Here is a 27,095-nt window from a genome sequence, read left to right on the forward strand (position 1 = left end):
CTACAACGAAAAAAATTGTTCATTTGAAATCAATCCCATAGGTTGAATTGTTTTTGCCTCGGGGTCGCAAGTCACCGGTTTAACCATCCAAGTGGAATTGGTAAGATACTACCACATCATCACTCACTCTCTCTCTCTCTATTATTTTATTTTTAACTTTCATTTTTATTTATAAAACAAATAAAAATTGCAATTTGAAGTTAAAAAAGGTTTTTTTTCATGAAAAATAGTGAGGCAATGCACCTTGGGATGCATAAATCTATGACACCTTAAGATGCATAGATCTCTCCAAAGTACCCAAAAAAAAATCACCCAATTGGACATCAAAGCATAAAGTTATGGGGTCCGGAAGTTTACAAAACATTTAGTGTGCAACTCGTGACATGATCACCTGGTCAAATGGGTCAGTGGCCCAACCATCAAGCCAAACAATGTTTTACGAGATCAATAGTTTTTTACAAATTCTCATGTTTTAGTAGAATTAGACCTAAAATCATGATCGAGTAACGATTCAACTGGTTTAACCATTCAGGTCAATGTGGGTTGAAAACACTCTTCGAAATATAATTCAATTTGCTCTACATTATATCATAGATTGAATTGGATCATCTCACAATTTATCCTACATTTATATTTTATGGACCAATTCACGTATCAATAGATGGAATTATTCATACAAAGTCTTATAATAAATTCTCGAGCTACTTTATAAAAGATTTTATTTAATAAAAGCATCCACATTGCTTATGCAATGACACCTCAGCTTCACAAAAATATGGTGTGGTTTCAACTACACCATATTCTTCAAATTAAGCAAAATAACAAAGATAATTGTTTTTTCCATTAAAATAACATTATTCAGTCACTTAAATGAAAGAATGGAAAATCCAATTCACTTAAATGAATGAGTCCTTATTATCTAATAATCTAATTTACGCGTTCGAACAGAGACTTCACACAAAAAACATGAGATGTAAGAGAAGAGCTCTAAAGTCCCAACTGACGCACCAGCATCCAACTAATACCAACAAATCCAAGAAGCAAGCGGGAAGATGAGAAGGCTTTTCTTTACGCTATTGACATCCTCTACAAGGCACCATAGACCGTACATTTTTTTGTTGGTTAGCTGAGAATCTTTATTGTTTGCTTTAATTCACTTTCCAGTCACTCTCTTTATTCATCTGTTGAAATTTGTTTTCGAACTTTCTCAAGCTTCACGCCATTTGGTCACCACTCAGCAGTGGGCTTCGGAGAGACTATAAACCGCAAAAGGGTATTCCAGTCCAAACTCTATACACTATACATTATAACTTCTGCTCCAGTTCGGGCTGGTCTAAATGGAAATTTGATAGAAAAGTGGATGCGTAAATACCATAAAGACAGTTAATGAAAAAAAAAACTCATAGACATGTATTGAGATTTGAGAATATTTCTCCTAAACAAGTTTCATGGTCACATCCCACCCTGCATTGATAATATTTTTTCATTAATAATAAATACAAGTATAGGAGATATTCCCGATCCGGACTCAAATGTGCGTAAACTGTCCTATTCATCTGCCACATGTAGAATGTTGGGAATCAACTCGTGTGATATCGTTTGTCTATGGAGGTATTTGGAAGTTGGAACCCATGCCAATTTTTGAAAAAATGGCATCACATCAACTGTGGCCCACCATAAAAGTGGGACCCATCATACATGAGATGTGTAGTGTGAGATGATGTTGGTATAGCGTTGAAACGTATTTTGTTGGCAGGTGATCCAAACTTAGATCATGGGCCTCTTTGTTGACAATTCTTTTTATAGAGTTTGGATCTACTCCTCACATCGACCTTACAAGCACATCTCGGTATTTATTGGGAATATACCCCGTACTTATGTGTTATTGTTCATGGCAGATGTCTCCAATACACAATGGGATGTGTTTGCGAGGTCGGTGTGAAGTACCTTCTATGATATAAACGTATTTTATCAAAAAAAAAATACAAAAATCAAAATAGGAGGTTAAGAAATGCTTACCATTTGATTGGGCATTAAAAAAAACGCTTTTCTAGACCACTTATTGAAAATTGGGGAAGGTATGGTCTGCAATAATGTCTTTTTTCTTAATTTTCTTCTCCTGATGTTATGGTGAAAAATGCTTATATGGTAGCAATAGTCCCACTTGCAACTGTGTATTGGGAATACCTCTGTACTTGCATTCTTTTATTCATGGGGAGATATTCCCAATGCACAACTATAAGTTGTTGTGAGTACAATGTGAGCATCGTTTTGTGAGGGTTGAATATGATCTCTATTATATTATAAATATTATACCAATAAAAGGTTGAAAATTTGTACTTTCTTGAGTGGCATTTTTCAAAATTGTGAATTGTGCTAAACACTTAGTAGGTGTTTGGCATCAGTCCTCGGAATATCGCACCATTTTCTGAGAAAAATAGTGTTGGGCATGTGGAGTTGTAAGCATGCTTTCTTAGAAAATGATGCTTATTTTTTGTTTGGAACCGATACTGTCACATAAGCGTTTTTTGAGAAAATAGCAGTAGTTTTGTTTGGTAGTAGTGTTGGCAGCAACATTTTCAACATTGATCTTATTATCCAACATCCAAGATGATGCCACATTGATGCCATGTCATTGCATCGTTGGCAGCAACACACCATTTTCCCATAAAATATCAAATTTGGTGTTGCTCCAAACCACACTTTCCCGATTTTCAAGGTATGGTCTTGAGCAACGTTTTTTCTAAGAAAATGGTACCAAACAAGTGGGTGTTGCTTCTAGCACCATTTTCTCAAAAAACGACACCGATGCGAAACACTACCTTAGTAGGTGTTTGGTATCAAAACATTTCACAAGTGTTCCATTTTTGCTTACCACATCAACAATTAAACGTTTTTGCAAGCTAGGGGAGAAAATTGCATTTGACAATGTATGTGTTTGGTTCCATTTATGTTGATTGAATAAACATTTATACTTTATTTGCTAGTAAAACCGAGAAATGCAATAATTGCATGCCATTAAGCGTCACTAGGCACCACTTCAGCATAACAGTGAATAAACGTCTGCCGTTTGTGAAAGATTCAAAAAATAACTTCTATAAATGGTTAACATGAACGAAAACCAAAGTTCACTTTTTACATTTTTGATATATAAAAAAGAACAAAAGAGAGAAAATGCTGATATGGTGCCTATATGGCACCACCCATAAACATTTACCGAATAAACATAAACGGAACCCAATACCCTCAATGTATTTTTCAAAAAAAAATATTTTTACAAAAATTAACTCGAAGATTTAAGAATGGAGAGACTTCTTGAATTGTTAAATTGACAATTCTTTAAATCACCTTAGTGACGTGGCACATTCAAATTTGAAGAAGATGATTTTTTCTACAGTTGTCATTATGTGTATATTATAATAATAATAAGTTAAATCACCATAACTTTTATGTCTACCAAATATTATTTTTTATTTCTTATATTAAAAAAGAAAACAGATGAAACGAAACACTTGTAATCGGAGAAACGAAGACTGTGATACGCTATGGGAATGATCCGAGCTCGCCCTCCAGCAGCACCAGCATGTATTTCCTATTCCTCTTAAAAATTAAAAATAAAACAAAATTTGAAACATCAGAAAAGCGTGGGGAGTGGGTTGCAACATATATGGTGAACTGTTGATCCCTGACACGTATAAAGAAAAGTACCGTACGAGCACCAAGCTCCCACCTCGTATGGGTTCGGAGACGAAGATACAGAAGACAATCACCGCCACCGGCTAAAGCTTCTTCTCCGGGCTCCGGCGATTCGCAGATTTCAATCTCTTTCTCTCTCTCACAATACCCACGGAAACCTGCTTTTCTCTAGGAAAGGTCATTATCTTTGCCTTATAATAAATAAATTGTAGATATCGTTAATAAATTGAAGGGCAATTTCGTCATAGAGGACAAGCACAGAGCAGTGAGAGCAGAGAGGGGGAGGGGGGACAAATTCATGATTACGCAGTAAATGCCATTTAAATGTCGTAAATACCGCAATTTGACTCCCGCAGTGGACGAAATAAAGACCTGAAAAAAGCTAAAACGAATAAATGATCCTCGGATAATGAAACGAGAAATTGCCGAGATGTTGAACCCCTATTTTTCAGTATCAAGTATCAACTATCAATTATCGAACGGAACTAGTGAACCGGACCTCCACTCGCACTCAGGTAGGTACTCACTTCTCTCTTTCAGACAACTGAAAGTGGAGAGTGTTAAAGCCAATAGGGGTGGGGTTGGGGGTGGTGGCCTGGTGGGTGGACTCATTTCGATTGTTTATTTAAACCGATTTTCTACTCCTTTCTGTAGGCCTTGACGGAGGGAGAGCCTCTGACTACGAATCTTCCCATGTTTGGCAATTTAATTACGACACTGCCAACGGGTTAGCCAGTAGCCACCTCCACCCCCTCTCAGTCCTAGCCGCTGTCGTATACTTAGTATGTATCACGTATGTATGTATTATTATATAAATCAACTCTTTTTTCTTGTTTATTAATTCTTCAAATTCATCAATTCTCCCTCCCTCTCTCTTTCACTGCGTTCTGCTTGGTTTCAGAACTCCAGGGTTCTTTCAAAAGCTTTCTCAGCTAAATCGTCTTCTACCGAGAATCCGAAATTTCTGTTTCGATTTCTAAACTTATTTGTTTTCTCATTTTCTGCATTGTGAAGAGAAGACTTGATAGTTGAATTTCAATGTACAGATCGAAATGCGAGTAAAGGAAATGCATCCTTTGTGTTGCATCTCGCTGGAGAGCCCTGGGATCAGAGATCGATCGCCAGAGGTTTCAGCGACGAGAAACGGCTTTCCCGTCGGTTCGACGGCCACCGGCAGTGGATCTGACACCAATATGGGAATGGAGACGGGATCTGACGTCAATGTCGCTGGTGTTCTTTATAAATGGACGAATTACGGCAAGGGGTGGAGATCTCGATGGTTTTGCTTGAAGAACGGCGTCCTTTCTTACTCCAAGATTCGACGATCGGAGAGTGTCAATATGTTGTCGACGACTAATGACGTTCGAGTGATTGGAGATGTTTCTTGCAGTCGACTTTCGCGCCTTGACAGCGTAGGGAGGAAAAAGCAACAAAAAACAACTGGCGTCGTTCATCTCAAGGTACTCTCTGGGAAAGACTCTGAGAGAGAGAGAGCGTTTAACGAACGATCACTCTGTAAGTATTGGAAAATCGGAGAAACTCTGATGCTGTAAGTATTGGAAAATCGGAGAAACTCTGGTGCTGAGTTACTTGGCGACAATCGAGAAAAGCCTCTACCTACCTATTCTATCCAGTATCCACTACAACTAAGAAAAAAATGTTGCCATTTTCAGTATTCAGCAATTCCTGGATTCATAAGAATTTATATACGGCTTATGAATTGCGTCGTTTCTCTGTTGTAATTTCTTTTTCTGATAGACCTGCCACAAAAGCTTGCATAACTGGGGCGTAACACTATAAACCATTGGTTCCTTCATCGATTCTCACATTCTTCCGCGACCAGCTACCTGCCTGCATACAAGGAAAAACACAGTAATTTTTTTCGGTCGTACCGAAAAATATTTCTGTTCCCTCCCACTACCACGCCATAATAGTCTCTCTTTTTCTTTTCCCTCGATTGTTTTTAATCTCTCGTTTTCAGTTCGAAAATTTACTTTTCTATCCCGTTGTTTACAGTTTCACTGCTTGTTAAGCTGTAAGTGGGTCACATCAGCAGGTGCGCTTTAGTGGCCACGATAGGCTATGAAGTAGGCCTAGGGCTCTTCTGCATGTCACATCATTGCTCGATCAATTTAGATAGCTTTAGGCTAAAATTTTCTGCCTTTCTTCCTAGCTGTAACTTGCGACCTTTTCCAACGCGCTTGCTCTTTCTCTCCCATCTGTGCTCGTCGCTCTCCCCGTCAACTTCAGTTTTTCTTTTTCATTTTTTTTAATTTTTTTTTTTTTTTATTGCGGGACCTCCCCAGGATTTTGACGGTCAGGTTCTCTCCTTCTTCAATTAGATTAGAAAATAGAGAAAGCCCGAAAAGGAATAAAACAATATATCATGATTAACGAGTGGTGGAGCTAATCTCTGTAGGATCGAAGCGAGCTTAATTTCGTCTTTTTTGGTCTTGCTGTACTCTTGTTGAGTGCTCGCGTTGTTTTTGTTACTGTTCTTGGGTTCCTACCTCTTTGCTGGTTGTATGAATTGGCATAGTTGGGTTGTTCACCCATTTTGGCGGGGTTGGAGGCTTACAGGAGTTTCAACAGGAAGGATATTGAAATATTGCACTAGCTTTTAGTTTTGTTGTTTCGTTTGAAAGGTATATGTCGAGTTTTTGTTCCATTATCTATTTCATCTTGTTTGCTACTTTTGCTTTCTTCTATCCTTCATTTTCTACTCCTTAACGTTGAAGGTGGACCAGTCTGTTCTTGCATCTCCTTTGATCTGTACTCTGTTCGTTCTTTCTTTAATTATTTGTTTTTTTTTCTTTTTTTTTTCCCTTCAATTGCACATAAAGGACCACTGTTTTGTTTTCTTTCCTTGGATCGGAGTGGAGGTCCATGGACTTTCTCTTAGGTTCTTCCTGCTTGAATTGCTGCGTGTAAAAATGCGGAATTTCGAATATGCACAATTATTTTAATTAACCTTCAGGTTCCTGGTTTGGAGTTAACCTGATGCTAAATAGCATATATTTTTTAAGAGGGTTGCATTTATTGTGGCTTATCTGTTGGTTCAAGTTATGGTGTGTGATTGATAACTCGGATTTATTCTGCTCTGAAAACTCCAGTTTTAAATTTTATCAATTCCTTGTCAGGAGATTATCTTTAGAAATTACTACATTATTTTAATATTTGTTAGTATGTTCCAATTTTAGCGTTGGTTTGGGTGAATGAAATCGTCCCTTTTTTGTGCTATTCCGATGATGGTTATGTTGTAGAAAGTTTATGATACTGAAGGAGTAATTAATAGAGAGTTCGTGTCATTGAGTTTCTTATGCCATTCTGTGATTTCCCATAACTCAGTAGCTTGACATTTGGTTGTCATTTATGTGTTGCCAACAAACTAATTAATTTATGTCAACAATGTTACAGTCTCCAATTTTTATTTTCTTTTGGTACTTTTCAAATACCATATTCAATTGATAACTATTGCATGTATTGGCACTAATGTGCCATATGAGGAGATGGCAAGGAAATAACGAGAAAGCATAGCAAAGCTTATGTCATGGACTGGCAAATGACAGGGCAAAGGATAGACAAGAGAAGTTGTGTGAATCACCTGATCAACTGCTATTTGTCATGTATTGTATAAATCTATGTTGGGTTGTCCAACAAAGAAGTCTTACATTTTAACTGATGATCCATCAAATGGTATTAATACTGATGGCCCTCTAGTAAAATGGAATTCAATTTTGTTTACATGAAAGATAAAATAGTTGAGTTGAATGCGAAAATAAAAGAAATTTCTGGGATGTTAAGATAGGGTGATGCTAAAATAGCATTATCCATTAATGTTAAGGGGAAGACCTCTTGATTAGATGGTTATGATAATACAATTATATTTTGCTTTGCTCCACGTGTTTGTATTGCTGCATGTCCTCCTCCATTTATGTAGAAATCTGAAGCATAATAAAGAAACAAGTATTAAATATTTAAATTTAGGACATAATATCTGAGCCATTGAGCAAACAATATTTCTTATAGAGTTGTCAAAAGGAGAAGCATCAGAACAAGAGCTTATTTGATCTCTTTGAAGGATCACTCAATTCCCTTTTGATGCTAAGAAAGGTAGATATTGGTCTATATCATTTGGAATTTCAGAAATATTCTTTGTTCAGCTTAATTGGGAACATTTTAGGTCATATATTTTCAACAATGGTTCTCTTTATGATATTGCTAGATAATGATCCCATACTTGGTATGGGACAAGTAATTTGACCTATTTTGTTTGACACCCATTATCTATGTTGTAAGTTGAGGTTAGATTTTTATTTGATTTTTTTAATCCTTTTTGCTAAAGGATCCTTTTTGATAAATTAAAGGGCTTTTTTGATAGATCAATTTTTTATTTGATTTAAGAGATTCAATCAGGTTTTATTTGTAAATAATGACCCATTTCATTAAAAAGAACGAGTCTGTTATTTGAATTAGGAAGCTGAATTAAAAAGGTTAGCATGTCCCATATCATTTGAAGTGGGTGGTTTTTTCTTTTTGGATAGATAGCCATGCTTTTAAAGAGAGTATTTTTTCTTGAGAATGGCGTTAACTACTCCGGCTTTTTCCTGGGAGTGGAAAGCACCACTCTTTGGATGCTATTGAGAAGATAGGTAATCACTTGTTTGCAAGAGAAGCCCTCTGGTCTGAGGCTTTGTTTGAGAAGTAGTTATCCAATGATTTCTTTGTGAGAAAAGGAAGGAGTCTAATCATCTTTGGATCTTGGTTAACTTGGAGTTAGAAGTGTATAACTTAAAGCTTGTAAGCTTGCATTGTCAGTGCTTTAATCTTAAACCTTTGCTTATTAAGTTGCAGTATTGATTTTACTATAATGTTTTTAAATTCGGTAGCCTTTCTAGATGCATGAAATCTTTAAATGACAATTTATTTTATTATAATATTAAAAGCTTCCCTAGGAAATACAGTCATAAACATATATTAAATTACATCAAAATCTACATAATAAATTTGAAAAGATTGAAGTTGTAGCATCTCATTGGATGGGTACTATTCTCATAACACCTATTCTCTAGCATCAGCTAGGAACATCTTCTGCAAGTTACTAGGTGTTACTTGCTGGAATTGGTGGTTGTTTTGCAGAATTGGTAGTTTTTTTTCCTTGAATCTTATTTTTTTTTTGGGTTGAAATGGTTACTACTCTAAATGTCTTTTTGGAGCCAAAATGCTATTCCCTTTTGTAATGTCAATTGGAGTTATATATTTCTGTTTATTCATTTTTTTGCCTTGGGATTCCCAAATCAGATTCTTCTTAAAATACATGATTGTTACCATTTTGAAGGGCCTACAGGGTTCTGCAAGCTCATAGTATTAATCATGATGAACCCCACTTGATTGCTTCCTTTCCAATGGTTGTTCCCATTCTGGCAGCTCACCAGCTCATAACCTTGGTGACAATTCATTGCAATACATATTTTAAACACACACATACATGTCAATGCTTTTTTATAGGTTCTGGTGGTATTTTAATTACTTTTTGGCTGCACCTATAGTGTGGTTTACCTCACTCTTTGGAAGCCTATCATATGAAATTGTGTACTTCATTTGTTAGTTTGTACAGAGGTTTGTAAATTATTTAGCTAAACAATTTTTATTTATCCCAGATTTCATCATTTCGTGAGAGCAAGTCTGATGATAAACGATTCTACATATTTACTGCTACAAAGACACTTTATCTGAGAACTGATTCAAAGAAAGATCGTGTTGCTTGGATTAATGCATTAATCTCTACCAGAAGCTTTTTTTCCCTAAGACCATTAAATGAGAAGCTTTCCGTTATACCAAATGATTTATCTATATCGACTGAAAAGCTTAGATGCCGCTTACTTGAAGAGGGAAGCAACGAGACACTTATCCAGGATTGTGAGAAGATAATGCTCTCAGAATTTTCAGAGTTACAAGTACAATTCAAAGTTCTTTGTGAAGAACGATCTGTCTTGCTTGACACTTTAAGGCAGTTGGAGGTATTTCTTTTTCTTTTTTCTTATTATTGTTATTGGAATTTTCCCTTGTATTCTTTGTAAATGAAACTTATGTTGGCATATATTATTATTTGATGTTTTATGGACGGGAGTAGCATTAATTTTATTTAGATTCCGTTTGGGAAAAGTGTAAATACAAATATGTTCAGTGTGAAAACTTTGTATATGGTCTATATTTGTATTTCCAAACCTTGTATTTGCACTGAACATATTTGTATTTTACTCTCCTTAGATGCAATTGTGTCCGTTATTGGAATTGCAATTGAACTCCAAAAGTTTGGAATTTATTCAAGGATTAAAATATCGATACACCTTATACTGTCAAGTGGGTATCAGTGTGCTCACATAGGTGTTTTTAATTATTTTTTTAGTTTTTTTAATAGGTATTAGAGGATCTCACTCCCACTTTTAAATTTTAAAATTTTAAAAAGTTTTGTATCGGTGTATCCAAGTGTATCTGGATAGACCAATATACGGGTGTGTCGTATTGACATTTTAATCCTTGAATTTAACACAAAGGTCCATTCTTGCTAGTATCTTTTTGTCCGTGTGTTACATTAGGACATAAAAAAGTTTTCAGCAAAGAAATCAATTCCAAAGTATAATTTATTTATAAATATAATTTAGTAAACCTTACAAATCCTTTACAAATCCATGAGGTATGGATTTTTTGTGCCTCAGTGTTGTATAAATCTCAGATAAATATTCCCTCAAGAGTTGGTGGTAAATTACTTGTTGAGAAACCTTCCACCCTGAGACACTTCATAAGAACCCAAGCTACATGGGTATTGGTCAAGAGTTATCTCATTGATTAAACAACTCATTGGTTGCAGTATAATTTTCAGATCCCTCTCTCTCTCTCTCTCTCTCTCTCTCTCTCTCTCTCTCTTTCTCTCTGTCTGGTTGATGACTATAGATCTGGTCTAGGAAAAATCACTGTAACTTTGATTCTCAGTGGATTCACTGTGTAATAGACCTTGAGTCACCACTCAAGTGATTGAGGCTGATTAGTCTATCTTGTAGAGGTCTCAGACATGGTGTTTTATCTTGGTGAGTTGTGTAATGCTTTACCAGACATTTGAAGGATATAGGCTTTTATAGAAATTGATCAGTTACAAGTTGAGGGGGCTAGAAGAGCTAGGGGCAGACCGAAAGGATCTGGGTGGAAGCAAAGAGAAATGATTTAGTTATCCATAGTTTAATGATGGATATGATACTGAACAGACCAGAATGAAAAAACAGAATTCATGTTGCCAATCATATATTTGGAACAAGGCTTAGATAATGATAATGAGGCTTAGAGAAATTGAATCCAAGAGTCAGTTTTTTGGATTTTGCCATCTATGCATTCGCATTTCTGCCATACTCATTTTTTGGATTTTGGACATGCTGTTTCTGAACTGCCCAAGGCTCTGCTCCATACAACATAGCTGGATGACAATAATAATAAAAAATGGCTTTGTTAAGGAACATTACCCTAACAGTTGTGATGTACATTACATATAACTTTGAGGGAGGAGCAGCTCAATATTGACATGCTGTTGACTGTCTTGTTAAAGATGTCTGTTTAGATTCTCTATTCAATTCTCCCTTTCCTTCTATTCTCTGTGGAACTATGAAGAAACACCGAAGTTGTTATGTTTTTTCCTTTCTCCATTTTATATTGCTGTAAAAAGCTGTCAGGTTAAATGTAATAGATGCATATATATTGAAAGTTGAAAAATAATACATGGTGATTGCTTAGTGGTTAGAGACTGATTTTTCATCATGCCTTAAGGGACATTAATGCTATGATGTGGACCATGTGGTTAATTTCGTATAAAGGGTCATTACCTAATGTTGATACCAGCTATTTGGGATCTTTGGACGGTTGATTAACTCTGTTTCCCTACACATATTCTGAGCATGCACAGAAGTTGCTTTCATAATCCTACCATACTTAGAGTCAACTGTTCACTTAAGACCCAACTGTTTCTGTATTTGTTTTGTCAAAAGAAAATTATAAATGGGTACATTAAATTAATGTTTACCATAAAATTCATAATTGTTGGAAGCTTTGCCTAGTTGGTGATAAACAAGTATTAGAAAACTACATCAGATAGGCTAGAAGTACCCAAGAAGATTAAAATTGAAAACTACAAGTAAAAGCTTGATAAGATTTTATCAGGTAGGATACTATTGTCTACATCTGTGTCCATTTTGATCTTCTTATCTGGACATTTTTTTCTTTCTGTTTATAATTTATTAATTCAGTCATCAGAGATGCACAGTGGTACAATGGCATTTCATTATAGATTGTAGAATAATGGGCTGACAAGCATTTGAGTGAGGCTTTGTGTCTGAGTTTGGGAGCAACCACTTAATGCTAAACATGATGGGCATTTATTCTATGTTGAGTCCCCACCACTCTCTAGACCATGGCATGTTGAGTCAGCAATGTGTGATAGCCTTTTTTAGTTGACTAGATTTTCTTCACTCTATTATCATGCTAGAGGGGCTGTGGAATTCAAAATGTGTCGATTTAAACTGATTGAAGACTAGGCAGGTATGACATTGACCTAAAATGAATGATGACTTAAATCAACAATTAATTCACTGCAGCTGTTACCATAGAATATGCAATGATTATTTAAAGTTGTGTAATGGATTCTTCCTGTGAAACTCTTAAAAAAGTTAAAGAGTTTATTCAGTATTTTAAAAGCAGAAAGGCCATTTTGCACCTGAGGCACAAGGTGCAAGGTGAGGCACGTGCTTTGTTGAAGCAAGGTGCAAAATTAAAAAAAAATCAAATTAAAATGCAAAAATGTAAAAAGGTCGAAATAAATTAAGAAAATATTAAAATAGTATTAATTAAAAAATAAACTTTAATTTTAAAATAAATATTTTAAAAAGCCTATTATGTCAAATTAAAATAAAACATATTCAAATTGAAAATGCAAAAATATAATAAAAATAGCATACAAAATATATTCGAACATGTCAAACTTTTAATGTCTTATTTTCTTTCTTTTCCATTTGCATTATTTCAAATAGCTAATTTGATGTTAAACATCTTTCATTCCTAATTCTATGGGCTGTCTTTGTACCAAGCCCCTTGAGGCAAGCCAAAACATGTCCATGTTAGGGTCTTAAATTCCTTATTCCTACAAATACATGATTTTGTAATTTTGATTATCTTTTCAAAATATCTTTTATTAGGATGAATGAATGAATGCATGAACAACATTAGCAAATAGGTTTCTTGGAGTTTCGGTGAGCAAGTGAAGCAACTGGCCGTTGTACTTCCAAAAGAACAAAAAAGTGCAAGATTTTTAAAAGGCACACACATGAACTGAGGCTCAAGGCACGCCAGGCACATGTCTTTTCAAAGGACCTGCACCTGGGCTTGGGTGAGGTGCGTACCTTAAACTGTGCCTAGGTGCGTCTTTTAAATCATTGTAAATTAAAACAAGTAAATGAAACATTTCTCTATGGAAAGCATTATGCTACTGTTAGAGAACAAAAACCAATTCAAGGAGCTCACCTAACAGCCTAATTTTTTTAAGTAAAGAAACATTTCTTCAAGGAACTGTTTAACTTAAAAGCTTAAGCTGTTAGGTGAGCTCCCTAAATTGGTTTTAATTCTCTGAGACACTCCCTCACATGAAAGCCCATCGGGCTTAAAGCGTGGACAAGCACAGACCAATTCATCCCTTGTGTTGAAATTTAACTAATTATAATGGGGCGATGAGGGCCAAACACTAGACTACTTGGTTAAACAAGCTCTGATGCCATCTCAAGGAACTGTTAAACTTAAAAGCTTAAGCTGTTAGGTGAGGTCCCTGAATAGGTTTTTATTGTTCCAGTTCATCCTGGTTTTAGTTATTTCTTATCTATGCATTTAGGGATGTGAGATTACAAGATTGCCAAGGAATGTTGTTTAACCCGTGCAACCAAATTGTTGTGTTCTTTGGCCAGATTGCATAGTTAAATCAGTAATGATGGTAAGCATATAGTTTTAATATGATTCTTGTTCATGTACTCCAAAAACTCCTGTGTAGCCTTGCAGGATTGTCATTTTAATGAGAAAAAAAGTCAGGCTGGTCTGAATAACTATACACTAACTTTAGCTCCTGGTACTATGCAAACATTGACATATGGCATATCGATCTTCTTTTTCTTTATTGATCCTTGAATTTTCTAAGAAATTTGATATTTTATTCTGTGATGCTGTTGAGTTTCTAGATATGGGTTTTTGGCAAGGTTGTCATGCTTCTTAGTTTTTGAATGTACCTTTCCTTAGGGCTCTGTTTGGGAAGAGTGCAAATACACAAATGATCAGTACAATTGTGCATATATATATATATATATATATATATATATATATATATTCATGAAAAATGCAAAGTTGGTTTAGTTTTGTAATGGTAATTTTGTACTCTTACCAAACGATCTTTAGTTCTGATAGGCACAAACACGAATCCCAAAATTGAAAGATGCCCTTTTAACATTGGTCCACTTTATGTGCAAAGTTTGTATCCATATTTTGGATGAAAACTTTGCTCTCATTTTGAACGCAAACATATCTTGAAATCTGTGTTTGCTGTCATTTTCAAGACATAAATGTAGTCTTACCAAACGCTAGCACAACTGAACCAGAGTATAAATATACACTGAACTGGCATCTGCACTCTTCCCAAACTTATCCTTGTAAACAAGTTGTCTTTTTTTTTTTAATTCTTTATGTATCAATGTCATACTTTGGAAGTACTTTTCTTGTTGATTAATGAGCAGTTTTCTTGAACAGGCAGTTAATATTGAAGTTGAGGCCCCTGGAATACATGAAAGCCAATTCCAGCTGACAAAGCATGAATTTTCTAGCCTTGGCCATGGGAAATATAGTGGTATTTTATTAACTTTTCGTACATATTTTTAATTTTCCTTTCAGTATAGTGCAAATTCTCCTCAGTGTGCCAGTTTTTTAATATAGTTTTTAGCTTTTGATGGTATTGGGTTCTTTAAAATTGTTGTGCAATTTTATTAAGCAATGAGGAGTTCAATTGCCTTTTGCATTTTTATTTATGTTCCTTGCGTAAATATAAGCACAAAATGAAATCAGTCTACCATTTGAGTGTTGTTCTGTCACAAGCATGAGAAATGGATTTAGTTATGTTTTTGGTTTGTTTACAACTCAAAGAAAGAAAACAATTGGAAGCAAAGGGATGAGAGAATGACAAAGAAAATCGTCAATCTATAAGTGGATGTTTTTTCTACGATTTTTACTTTTTCATCATTTTAGAGTTATCTTGTGAAAGACATAGCTGACTTGATCTTTAGGTGTGATTGGCTGTTGATTAGATGTGGACCACCATGATCTTGCTTCCCAAAATTGTTGTTTATCTACAGTTACACCATTAGCTTGTTCACATGGTGTGAATTTAAATCTATAATTATGTCTATCCTTTATTTGATATCACAAGTTTTTTTCTATGGAACTTTGAGGTCTCCTTAGCTGTTATGTTCTATTGTAGATAATTATGGGAAAGTCTGATGTCCAGACCTTGTTGTTTTTTTCCTATTATTTTTCACTTTTGTCATGTGTATGTGGCCAAAAGGTCATTATGCAATCCCATCTATCTGGGGTCTTGGGAAGGGTAGACTGAGTACAGTCCAAACCTTTGGCATTTTTTTTTTTGCACAGTGGCTGTCCTAAGAAGAATCCATTTTCTCGTGCTTATCAGCCCGACATTTTACCATTACACCAAGTAATGGCCCCTTTTTATCTCATGTATGTGTGTAACCATATAATAAGAGAGACCACATTGCTTCACCATTTCGTCGAACACCCTGACTTTTCCCCCTTTTTTCTGTTATATTCTTGTTTTCCCAGGTCTACCCAAAATAATGGTCCCACCTAACAAGATGGAGATGAAATGTTCTGTGAAGTTTAATGTGTCCATAAATTTCCTAATATTTCCATGACATATTTCCATTTCCATGGGTAAAAAAAGGGCATCTCAGTGCACGAGTCTCCCACCAATGCGGGGTCTGGGGAGGGACAGATGTGTGCAACCTTACCCCTGCACATATAGAGAGGCTGTTTCCAATTTCCATGGGTACTGACATGAAATTTTAATGGAATTTACATATTCCCCATTGATCACTACCAACACTAAGTGGAATACAAGTGATAGTATTATAATGTGAGTTGGTGACAATATTGTAGGTATGTGGTGTAGCAATGTTATTGCCCACCGAATGGAGATGATTACCACTTTGAGCCATCTCAATGTTCTTTTCAAACATGAAGTTAGTATTAGTTTGTGTTTGTGTAATAGATTATTTGGTTGGTCTATTAAAATCATTTGCGTTTTTCTATGAATTTAAGTTTTGCTTGACCTTATTCTATCATGTACTTTTGACTCTTACAGTTTATAAGACAACTTCACAACCATAGTTTTCAAGGCGCCAAGGCAAGGCTAGGTGACTGGGGGGCGCCTAGGCAATGGATTTTTTTATGTTAAAAACATAGATCCTAGGGTAGTTCCCTAGGTACCATAACCATATTCCTTTAGGCTCAGTTTGGAAGCAATACAAATGCAAATATGTACAGCGTAAATACATACAAAATAATACAAAATATAAGGTTTTGCACTCTACATATTTGCATTTGTACTCCTTCCAAACTCAGCCTTAATAATTATTCATGATAAGAAAAGTATAAATTTCATATTAAAGTATAGAAAATCAACATATTCTTGAGAAGAAAAGGAAGAAGGAAAATAAAATTCAAAAAATATAGGGGCTGAACCCTTATTTTTGTTATAGGAAAAAAAGAAAATAAAAAGTATTGGTAGTAGTGGTAGTAGTAGTAGAAGAAGAAGAAGAAGAAGAAGAAGAAGAAGAAGAAGAAGAAGAAAAAGAAGAAGAAGAAGAAGAAGAATTTATGGAAGAGGAAAATGTGCTGATTAGATAAAATTTTGAGTTCTTCTTACTTATTGGTTCAGGTTTTTAAGTCGAGGGTTCAATACAGCATTTGGCAATGTTTGTGTTGATTAAACCCTAATAAATAAGAAAATAATAAAAAGAATTAGTATATAAACACACGGAATGATTATTTTAGTTTAATAATGTCTATTTTATAATTATAATCTCAAAAAAATGAATAAAAAATTATTTTGTAGTAGGAAGTAGGAAACTGCTTGGCGATTAGGCGAGGCAAGCCTCAAAGGGCGCTTGCCTAGGCGTCGCCTTGACAACTATGTTCACAACGTATTATTTTTTCTACAACTTTAGCTTCTTAACTTAGTTTAATGATTTGGAACAAGATAATTATTTAAAAAGGTGTGTCTATGCTTCTTTTATTATTTCTAAAATATCATTCTATATTTTTGCATATTTCACAATGTTTTCACCATGGCTATAACTTTTACAATATTTCCAACATTTTTGAGATGTTTCCTATATTTGGATGATCGGCATTTCCATCAACACCGACATTTTAAGCCTAATTTCCATTCATACGTTAATGCACCAAACATCTATTAAGTTCCCTTTGTTGTTTTAATTTTGTTTTTCAATCTTCAGAAGCTTGAACCAAAGAGCTCTACTGTATGATTTCTTTTTTGTTGCCTCATATTTGTTAATGTATCCCAACTTACGGGGTTAAGTAATCAAAGACAAATAGTATTGCCTTGTTTGATTGAACCATTCTTTTATATTGTCAAAAATGTTCTATCTTTTTTTGGTAATAAATAAAAAAGAAAACTTTATTGATAAAAGGAAACAAAGGTACATCAAGAGGGTGACGAGAAATCACCAAAAGAGTGTGCAAATAGCAAAAGGAAAAAAAAAAAAACTGAACAGATCTTTTACAAAAGAAACAAGTGACAACCAGTCTAACTCAATAAGGCTCCAAAAACCAGCACCAAAGTCTTCCTTAGAAGCTATTTCAAATTCTGGAAGAATGAGTACCCATTCGATAAGACTTTTGCCATAAATGAGTGTTAATTTATATTGATCAAAAAAGAAAATAAATGAGTGTTAATTTATCTCTTGAGCTAGCTTTGTTCTCAGAAATTCTTCTATTTCTTTCCTTCCACACTTCCCATCAAATAGCAAAAGGGATGCAACTTCACACAATTTTTGCTTCTATTTCTTCTATGGCCAACGACCAAAGAAGAAACCCTAAACAAATCCCAAATAGGGCAGCCAACAAACAGGTAAAGAACATTCTCTGCATTCTCACACAAATAGCATCTTCCAGCTAAGTGAACGCTGCTCTGAATATGGTCCAAAATCAGAATGCTATCCAACGCCACCAAACAAGCAAAAGCTTCTACCCTTGGAGGAATGGTGTTTCCCCAAATCCCTTTTAACTCAGAAATTTCCAATTCCATTCTTATCAGAGCCTTGTAAAAGGATTTAACAGAGTACACCCTATTTCTAGATTTTTCCACCATTCCCGGATCCCCCAGTCAAACAATTCTCTTCTGAATTTTCTGCACCAGGTTGCTCTACCTTGATCAATTTCAAAATTTTCTGAAATCAAACTGTTCTTGCCCAGTCTATGGAATCAAGGGCAAAGATCACATAAATTTCCTATCCCTAACCAGTCATCTTCCCAAAACTTGATTGTTGATCCATCTCCAACCATAGTTTTCAAGGCGCCAAGGCGAGGCTAGGCGACAGGGGGGCGCCTTGTCGCCTAGGCAATGGATTTTTTTAAGTAAAACCCTAGATCCTAGGGTAGTTCCCTAGGTTCCATAACCATCTTTTCTCAATAATTATTCATAATTTTCATAAGAAAAGTATAAATTTCATGTTTAGGTCTAGAAATTCAACATTTTATGAGAAGAAAAAGAACAAAGTAAAGAAAATTCAAAAAATATAGGGGCTGAACTCCTACTTGTGTTATAGGAAAGAAGAAAAGAAAAGGTGGAATAAGAAGAAGAAGACATGGAAGAAGAAGATGTGTTGATTAGACAAAATTTTAAGTTCTTCCCTTGCTTGGTTCAGGTTTTGAAATTTTTGAGGGTTCAATCAAGGATCAAAATTTCGATACAGTATGCCCCGTATCGGGTGTATTGTATTGCATCTTTGGGGTCCCGATACCTGTTTACAGGTGTTTTTGGGGACCCATTTTTTAAATAATATATATTTTTATTTAAAAATGAAATTGAAAACCAAAGAAATAAAAAAAATAGGGGGAGTATCGTTATAAGTACCGATACACCTCTGCCAATACATAGAGGTGTAATCGATATTGTGAACCATGGGTTCAATACAGCAGTTAGCAATGTTTGCATTGATTAAGCCCTAACAAAATAAGAAAATAATAAAAAGAAATTAGTATATAAACACATAACATGAATATTCTAGTTTAATAATGTCTATTTTATAATTATAATGTCAAAAAATTAAAAATCTAAAAGTATTTTATAACCCGGTGCACAAAACTGCTAGGTGACTGGGCGAGACGAACCTTCAAGGGCGCCTTGTCGCCTAGGCGTTGCCTAGGTGCCCGCCTAGGTGTTGCCTTGACAACTATGTCTCCAACCTTAAAGGATACGGAATTCAGGAAGGAAGAGGATGATTAAAAACACATGATGCACTTCTAAACACTCATTCGATAGGTTGATTTTACTTCTTTGGAGTTCCATTTGAACCCAATAACTCCATACTTGCAAGCTAACACTCTTCTCCACAGTGCCTCCCTCTGAGTCACAAACCTCCAATGCCATTTCCCCAATAAAGCTTTGTTGAACAGATTCATCCTTCTAATTCCCATGCCTCCAACTTTTTTTTATCTCTACATACCTTATCCCAATTAACTAAGTGGTATTTCTTTTCAACCCCCTTAAATCCCCACAAAAATTCTCTTCGCATTTTTTCTATGCGTTTTACCACAGTGGCAGGTGCTTTTAACAATGGCAAATATTAGACCACCAAATTAGACAACACACTTTTAATTAGAGTTGTCCACCCATCAAGTGAATGATATCTCCCTTTCCAGCCTACCAAACGTTGATCAATTCTACCCAACACTGGTTGCCAAGTTAGAGAAGCAGAGGCCGTTGCACCAATTGGAAGGCCCAAACAAATATATGGGAACTCCCCCACAAAACATCCCAAGGTTTCTGCACAATCTTATAAAAGATTTTGTAAGATGTTTCCTATTTCAATCATCACACTTTTCGTTAAATTGATCTTTTGCCCCACCAACTTCTCAAAAAATCTCAAGATGACCCTTAAGTTCAACACTTAAGCTCTAGATGCTTCCAAAAAAATCGAAGAACCGCCTGCAAATTGAAAAAAAGTGTTCTATATTTTTCTTTATTTAATTTAGTATATTTTAGTTCCTAGGAATTGTGTTACTTGTATTCTCTTTACAAAGTCACCCTTTCCTTGGAAGATATTTAGTTGTGTCATATTCAATGGTTTTTTATGTCAAGGTAATTTTCAATAACTGGAAGCTTCTGCTGGCTACTAATATTCCTGAATATTTGTTATTATATTTGAACATTTTTCAGTCTGCCTCTTTTTGACCGACTTATTCTTTTGGTGTTCAGAATACAGCACAACTGAATCATCTGATGATATTGAAAAACAAGAGCTTGAGGAAGTCTCAGATGATGATGAGACTTTATTTTTTGACACAAGAGAGTATTTTAGTGATTCAACTTCTATCTGTGGGTGTATGATGGGAGTGGGGGAGAATGTTGAGAGCTGTATGAAGCCCAGAAACCACTTTGCTACTACTGACAAGATGTATGCTGACAAGGACTTTGACTTCAAATTCCCTCACATTGAAAGGCGAAAGAAACTTCCTGACCCTATTGAGAAAGAGAAAGGTGTCAGTCTTTGGTCAATGATCAAAGGCAATGTCGGAAAGGATCTCACAAGAGTGTGTCTCCCTGTTTACTTCAATGAACCAATATCATCCCTACAGAAATGCTTTGAGGACTTGGAGTATTCCTATCTTCTTGATCGAGCATATGAATATGGAAAGAAGGCAAGTTTTGGAAACAGGAATTTGTTTTTAGATTTGCCATTGCTCTCTTTAATATACATTTCATTGTCTTCTGTGGTAAAAAAGTAGCTTTGCTTCAATGATTGCTTCTCTCTCTCTCTCTCTAAAAAGAAGAAAGAAAAGATATGCTCCAATTTTGTTATTAGTAAGTTAGTTTCCCAATGTTCCAAATTTTTACTTTGTTACCCCAGTCCATTCTATCAATGTAAAGGATTTGATGATGATGATGATTGTTTGCCTATATCTTATGACAACCAAATAATTGGGGTTGAAGTTACCCTGTTATGTTAGTTCTTGTACTGACCAGGAAAATCCTTTCTCCTTGCTATTACCATGGTTTGTACATGGGTATTTGACATTAGTTATCACTTTCAATTTCCAATTTTTCATATATTTTGTTGGACAAAATTAATTCATGTCATTATTCATCAGGTAGGGATGCTCCTTTGGATTTTAGTTGATTATATGTGGACAAGTTTTATTTATCTTAAAGTTAAAAGAAAAGAAGACATGGTATAGGTTGATTTTAAAAATCTTTTCACTGGCGAAGTTTCTACATATATCTAATTGTCCGTTATGGACCATTGATGAGTTTACCCATGTGAGAGACCAGGATTTATATTTTCTTGAAGTATTGTATTTGTTAATGGGAAGTGATTTGGGCAGACAACATTTTTGATAAATGGGACACATCCCTAATGAAAAGACAAAAGAAATACTGTTGGTAATTATAAATGTTGAAACATTGTGGTGCCCTTTTCTTTTAAAGCATATACTTTTGGTGCCTGCTTTTATCAGAAATAGGGCGTGCCCAAACTATTCCTTTCATAATTGGTACCTTTTGATTTTCTCTATAGATTCTTAATGAGATTGAAGTGTCATTGCTTGGTGCAATGATAAAACCTCAGACTGACAAGTACGAGTCTGAGAACATCTGCACTGTGCAGGAAAACGTCAGAGGTTAGGTTCTTATGAAGTCCACCCCTCCCAAGACCCATTATGGCCAGAAAAAAGGTTGGGTAATGGCCCTATCATTCCCAATGTTATTAGTGCACAGTAACAATTTTATGTGTTAAAGACTATCTGCAAATTAGGCTCAGTTTGGGAAGAGTGCAAATACAAGGTTTTACACTGAACATTTTTCTATTTGCACTCTTCTCAAACTGAGCCCCTTAGGGAACAAAGAGTTTGTAAATTTATTGCTATGCACAGGCATCTTACATTGTTTTACTCAAATGAGGCCTGTATTGTGTTTCTAGGGAAATGGTCTCCTAAGAATTTTGAACGTAGCTGCATTTGCAATATCTGGATATGCATCTTCTGAAGGTCGTCACTGCAAACCCTTCAATCCTTTATTGGGTGAAACCTATGAAGCTGACTACCCTGAGAAAGGGATTCGTTTCTTCTCTGAGAAGGTTAGTATCTAACCACCTAGAGGCATAATTACAAAACCCTACTTATCAATGGACTAGTTACTTGAAATTAAATACAGATATGCCTCGTGTATTATTAACACTTAAATTCTTAAGTCCATTTCAACAAAGTCAGGATTGTTTTTCTGGAATCGTGTTATTGTTGGTCCATGCCATCTTGCAAGTTACCTTTCATAGCATTTACATGATTTTTTTTTTTTTTTTTGGGGGGGGGGGTGTACAGGAGCCAAGTTGTCTGATATTGGAGTTTCATAAATGCATGTATAATTTTATTTTTGGATTGCAATGTTCCATTTGTCATTTTATATATTTTTAGTTTGTATTAGTATCAGAGTCATTGTGTTTGTAGATAATTAGTTGTTGATTTTTGTCTGTCAATGTACTATGATGCCTATTTTCCTTATATTTAATAAAAATGATAGAGCTCTTGAGTATATATACTAGTGTTTTGATGAAAAATGTGGCTATTGATATTTTGAGAGAGTTGCTTATTGCTGCTTTTCTGGATGATTCCCATAAACCTCTGAGTTATTCTTTTGCTGATTGAGTGATTTTGTTCTTTCTTTGCAAAATTTCTAACTCCAGCATTGTTTAGCTATTAATTTCCAGGGGAAGCATGATAAAACAACATATTTTGAATAGTGGTATTCTTATTTGTTTGACAATTTTCCAGTGACTCAGTTTTCCCCAAACCTGAAACTTACCTGCTTCGGTGGTTATCATTTTGTGTCATACCTCTGATTTCCTTCATATTAGGTTTTACTCAAAAGTCTTTATTACAACCAATCCTTCCATATTTCATCCTAATACTCCAACCAGACTCCTGTTTGCAGAAATTGTCAGATTTCTTTGCAAAAGAATTCCTACCCCCACACCACTGATAACATTGATCAGAAATTTTCTTAATAAACTTGGGTACTCGCGTCAAAGTTTACTTTTCAGGAGTTCTGTTGTTCTCTGCATAGTATATACTTAATTATGTTTTAAATCCTCCGTTACTTAGAGCAGATTGTATTTTATTGATTAAATGCTGAAGCTCCTTCCTAGCATGTGTGTTGGTTTATTCCTCCTGTATAACCCTATCATCAAGCTTTATTTGGATTTCAATTTTATTGAATAATCTTTGTATTACACTTAACTATAAAAAAAAAAAAATCTGTCTAACATTTTTTAATATAGCCAACATCAGCAGTTTTATGTCTATTCATGGATGTTTGTGTACATTCTTTTTTACTGTTTACCAAATTGACATACTTTTTGAAACAGATATAGTGTCTAAGTTTAGTGCTGTAGAGTGTCAAATTTGTCTGGTGGCGAAGTAGTGGAGCATTTCCCTTTGATTATGTTTGGCATTTTAGTAAGTGATCACCAGAGGATGCATACATGTAAAGTGTTAATTTATTGGATTGGCTGACAGATGGTTTTGGAACCTTGAAGTAGTAAAAACTATTCATCCCGAAGTTGTATATATAGCATGAGAAGTATCATACAAGGACACTGTAGACTTATTCTTCTGCACATCACTTAGATTCTGGATTGACAGAAGATTTTGTTTCCAATTTGAGCATAAGAAATGGCATTGTCAGTCGCATTATTAATTGAGAATAGAAGGAAATTTGGCTTCGTTAATTTCTATGAATAGAAGAATTGATTTCCAATTGAGTGTATTGAATTGTTTCTAAATTCCGCTTGGCTTGACTGAGATAATGATGTATAGTTTCTGGCTGTACATGTGTATATGACACACACTGTAATATGATTTTATAGTATACTGATAATACAAACATTGAAGTTATTTGTAACTTAAAATATGTCGTGATCTTTAGTGGGGTGAATTGTGGATGGTCTGAAAAAGTTTGGTATTACATGTTTGATAGGTTTTGAGTGGTGTTACCAATGGTATTTTGCTTGATCTCTATAATCCTTGCTTTCATCTATTTAAGCAGTATATTTAGCTTGTATTTTGTGTAGAGATAAAGAGAGTTAGCCAAGGAGGCTATTTTTGTTTTTTTACCTTTTGCTGTATTTTATTTTATCTTGTACACTATTTCTTCTCTTGTACACTAAGGACAATTTGGTCCTTTTACAGTTTAATATAAATATCTTTCTTAGGGTGTCGATCTCTCCATTGGACACACCCACAAATCTGCTGCTGTCTCTCCTTTTTCCTGGGTTTACAGACTTAGATCAGACTCTGACATGGTATCAGAGCAGGTCATGATCTGATCTATTGAGTTTACTTCTCTGTCCTTTGAATCTTTTGGCGTCTAGGGGTCTTCCTAACAATACTTGGGAACCCTTTAGTGCCCTAGACTATTCTCTCCCAAGGCTCTTTCGATCAAACGTTGACAGATCTGAAATCTGGAAGTCTGTGCCACCGGATTTACTTCTTTTCTTCGATCTGCACTTGGAGACATCAAATCTGCTTGAAACTCAAGATCTAGTGTCAACCAGAGGAGTTCTTGTGATCCTCTTCAGCCTGGTTGAAATCAGTTTGGTTTAAGAAGGGTTTTATTCTTCTCTTGGTTCAGCATACTGTGATAGTTTCCTTTTCTGGACATCTGAGTGAAAGGTACCTTCCCATCATCATCTCTTCTTCGATTTCTGATATTAGTCTTGGAAATCAGCATTTTTTTTATGCTAATGGCTTCAAAAAGAATGAATGTCCTTGTTATATTTAATGGGTCGAAATGTGACTTGTGGAAGTTTAACTTCCAATTTCATGTTGAGGCAAAGGGTCTTTGGGGCTATTTAGATGGAACTACACCTAAACCTGATGACTCAGACATTAAGGCTTTAAACCAGTGGAAAATTGATAATGCAAAGATTACATAATGGATTCTTGGATCGGTTGAGGTTGACATTGCCATTCCTATGAGAGGTTATAGAACAACTTATGAGATGTATGAGTATCTTGAGAAGGTATATCAGCAATCAAACACCTCTAGACAGTACCGAGTAGAGGCTGATATCTTCTCATACTATCAGGGAAAGAGAAAAGTCCAAGAATACTATGTAGGGTTTATTAACCTTTAGGCAGAATATGGGTTAGTACACATGGGAAAGGATCCGTCAGATTGTTGCATCAAGTATATGAAGGAACACTTTGATAAAAGGCAGGTTATGCATTTCCTAATGCATCTCAGACCTATGTTTGAAGTTGTCAGACCTAATATCTTGAGTCGATGAACACTTCCTGATTTAGATACTATTCTTGGGGAAATTTTTAGAGCTGAAACCAGATTTTCTACACCGACCACACTTGATGGGAGGAAAGACTCCAACATTGATGCTATTTTCTGGCAACTAAATCAAAAAGGAAGAAAGATTTCTCCTGAATTCAGTGCTATGAATGCAAAGAGTTTGGACATGTCTCACATTGTAAAAAGAAGAATACCTGCACTTATTGCAAGTAGTAGGGGCATATCATTGCAGAATGTCCAACTCGACCACCAAAAGGAAATGGGTCTAATAAGAAGAAAGGGTCTTATAAAGCCTGCTTGTCATCCGTAGAGAATTCAGATGCCTCATTTAACACTATTTCAGTGGCTTCATAGAATGATACTTTTGGTGGTATTTCTGAAGAACGGATTCGGCAGCTCATGTCCTCGACTATCCCTTTCGCTTTCTCAGCTGTTGTCAGTTTGGTAAGTCTTCTACTTTTTGCCCTTCATCAAACCACCTTTGGATTATAGACTCTGGTGCCTCTAATCACATGATAGGGGCCTCCATCGGTCAGCGTCCTAAACTCCATCTTTCTAATAGACATATTGTCACTGCAAATGGTGAAAAACTAGATTTACTTGGTTGTGATGATTTACACTTATCTACCTCTAAGTCATCTTACTTTCACCTACCCAAGACCTTATTTGTGCCCAAATTAACCACTAATTTGATTTTTGTTGGTCAACTTGTGGAAGATGGTAACGTTGTCTTGTTTTCTTCTAATGGTTGTTTGATACAGGATTAGCAAACTGGGGAGGTTAAGGGGAAGGGGCGCAGAATGGGTCAACTGATTGCTCTGGAGCTTGATAATAAGAAAGCTAATTCAGTTTCTACTTGTTTACTCCCTACTACATCTAGTTTTGAATCTTTTAGTTGTAATAATGACGAAAATGTGTGCCATAGACGCCTCAGACATCATTTTTTTAAGAAACTTGATTACTTGTTTGCTTCTGGTAGTTTACCGAGTTCTACTGCTTCCTTTAAGAATGTTAATAAATCTTGCATTACTTGTTGTTTGAGCAAAAGTCATATTTTACCCTTTCATTCTGAGCATGCAATAGTTCCTTTTTATTTAACACCCAATGACTGCCAATAATGGAGGCATTTGGTGGAGGAGAAACATGGTCCCAAGTATCATTTTCCAATAGGGCTTGAATTTCCAAGTCCATTGCATCTTTCCAATGCTCAATTGCTGCGGCCTGTTGCATGGTTTTCAAGGCGTTTAGGCGATTCTAGGCGACATTGGGGTGCCTAGTCACCTAGTCGCCTAGGCGATAAAAGTTTTATAATATAAAAAACTGACTTTTGGCTAGTTTCCTAGTTTTATATACCATTCAGCATGTATGATAATTGAAATAATAGCAATTCTCTTTATTAAGAACATTAAATTTTCTCTAAAAATGTGGCAAATCATTTATTAAGAACATTATATACCATTACATGTATTAATTTCATTATTTTCGAAAATAATACTACTATAATAAGTATTTAATAGAGCAAGTTCATATTAATTAGTAGCTAAAGATGGTTATTAACTTTATATGATAAATATTCAAGATAGAAAGTAAAATAGAAAAAAAATAAGGATGGAGTTTCTATTTTATTTAATTAGAGAGAGAGAATAGAAATGACATTATAAAAGGCGCCCTTTGATCTTTTGAATTCTATTCTTTCTTTCCTATTTCTTTTCTT

At 35.2% G+C, this 27,095-nt stretch overlaps 1 protein-coding gene across 4 annotated transcripts in view; it reads left to right on the top strand.

Annotated features, from left to right (window-relative positions):
* Positions 1–4,335: 4,335 nt before the first annotated feature.
* Positions 4,336–27,095, top strand: part of LOC104602304 (oxysterol-binding protein-related protein 2A-like) — a 31,020-nt gene continuing 8,260 nt past the window's right edge. Inside the window, exons 1-6 of one of the 4 annotated variants that reach the window (XM_088895769.1) lie at positions 4,336–4,478; positions 4,743–5,156; positions 9,357–9,716; positions 14,521–14,617; positions 20,285–20,727; positions 22,005–22,160. In XM_088895769.1, coding sequence (XP_088751895.1) covers positions 4,749–5,156; positions 9,357–9,716; positions 14,521–14,617; positions 20,285–20,727; positions 22,005–22,160 — 1,464 coding nt within the window. In that variant the 5' untranslated portion in view covers positions 4,336–4,478; positions 4,743–4,748. Of the gene's footprint in view, positions 4,494–4,742; positions 5,157–9,356; positions 9,717–14,520; positions 14,618–20,284; positions 20,728–22,004; positions 22,161–27,095 lie in introns of all 4 variants that reach the window. The other 3 variants (XR_016080871.1, XM_010265926.3, XM_088895768.1) reach the window with 3 other exon arrangements.

This window comes from Nelumbo nucifera, chromosome 1, assembly GCF_055504915.1.
Source record: "Nelumbo nucifera cultivar China Antique chromosome 1, China Antique-T2T, whole genome shotgun sequence".
Classification (NCBI taxonomy): Eukaryota; Viridiplantae; Streptophyta; class Magnoliopsida; order Proteales; family Nelumbonaceae; genus Nelumbo; species Nelumbo nucifera.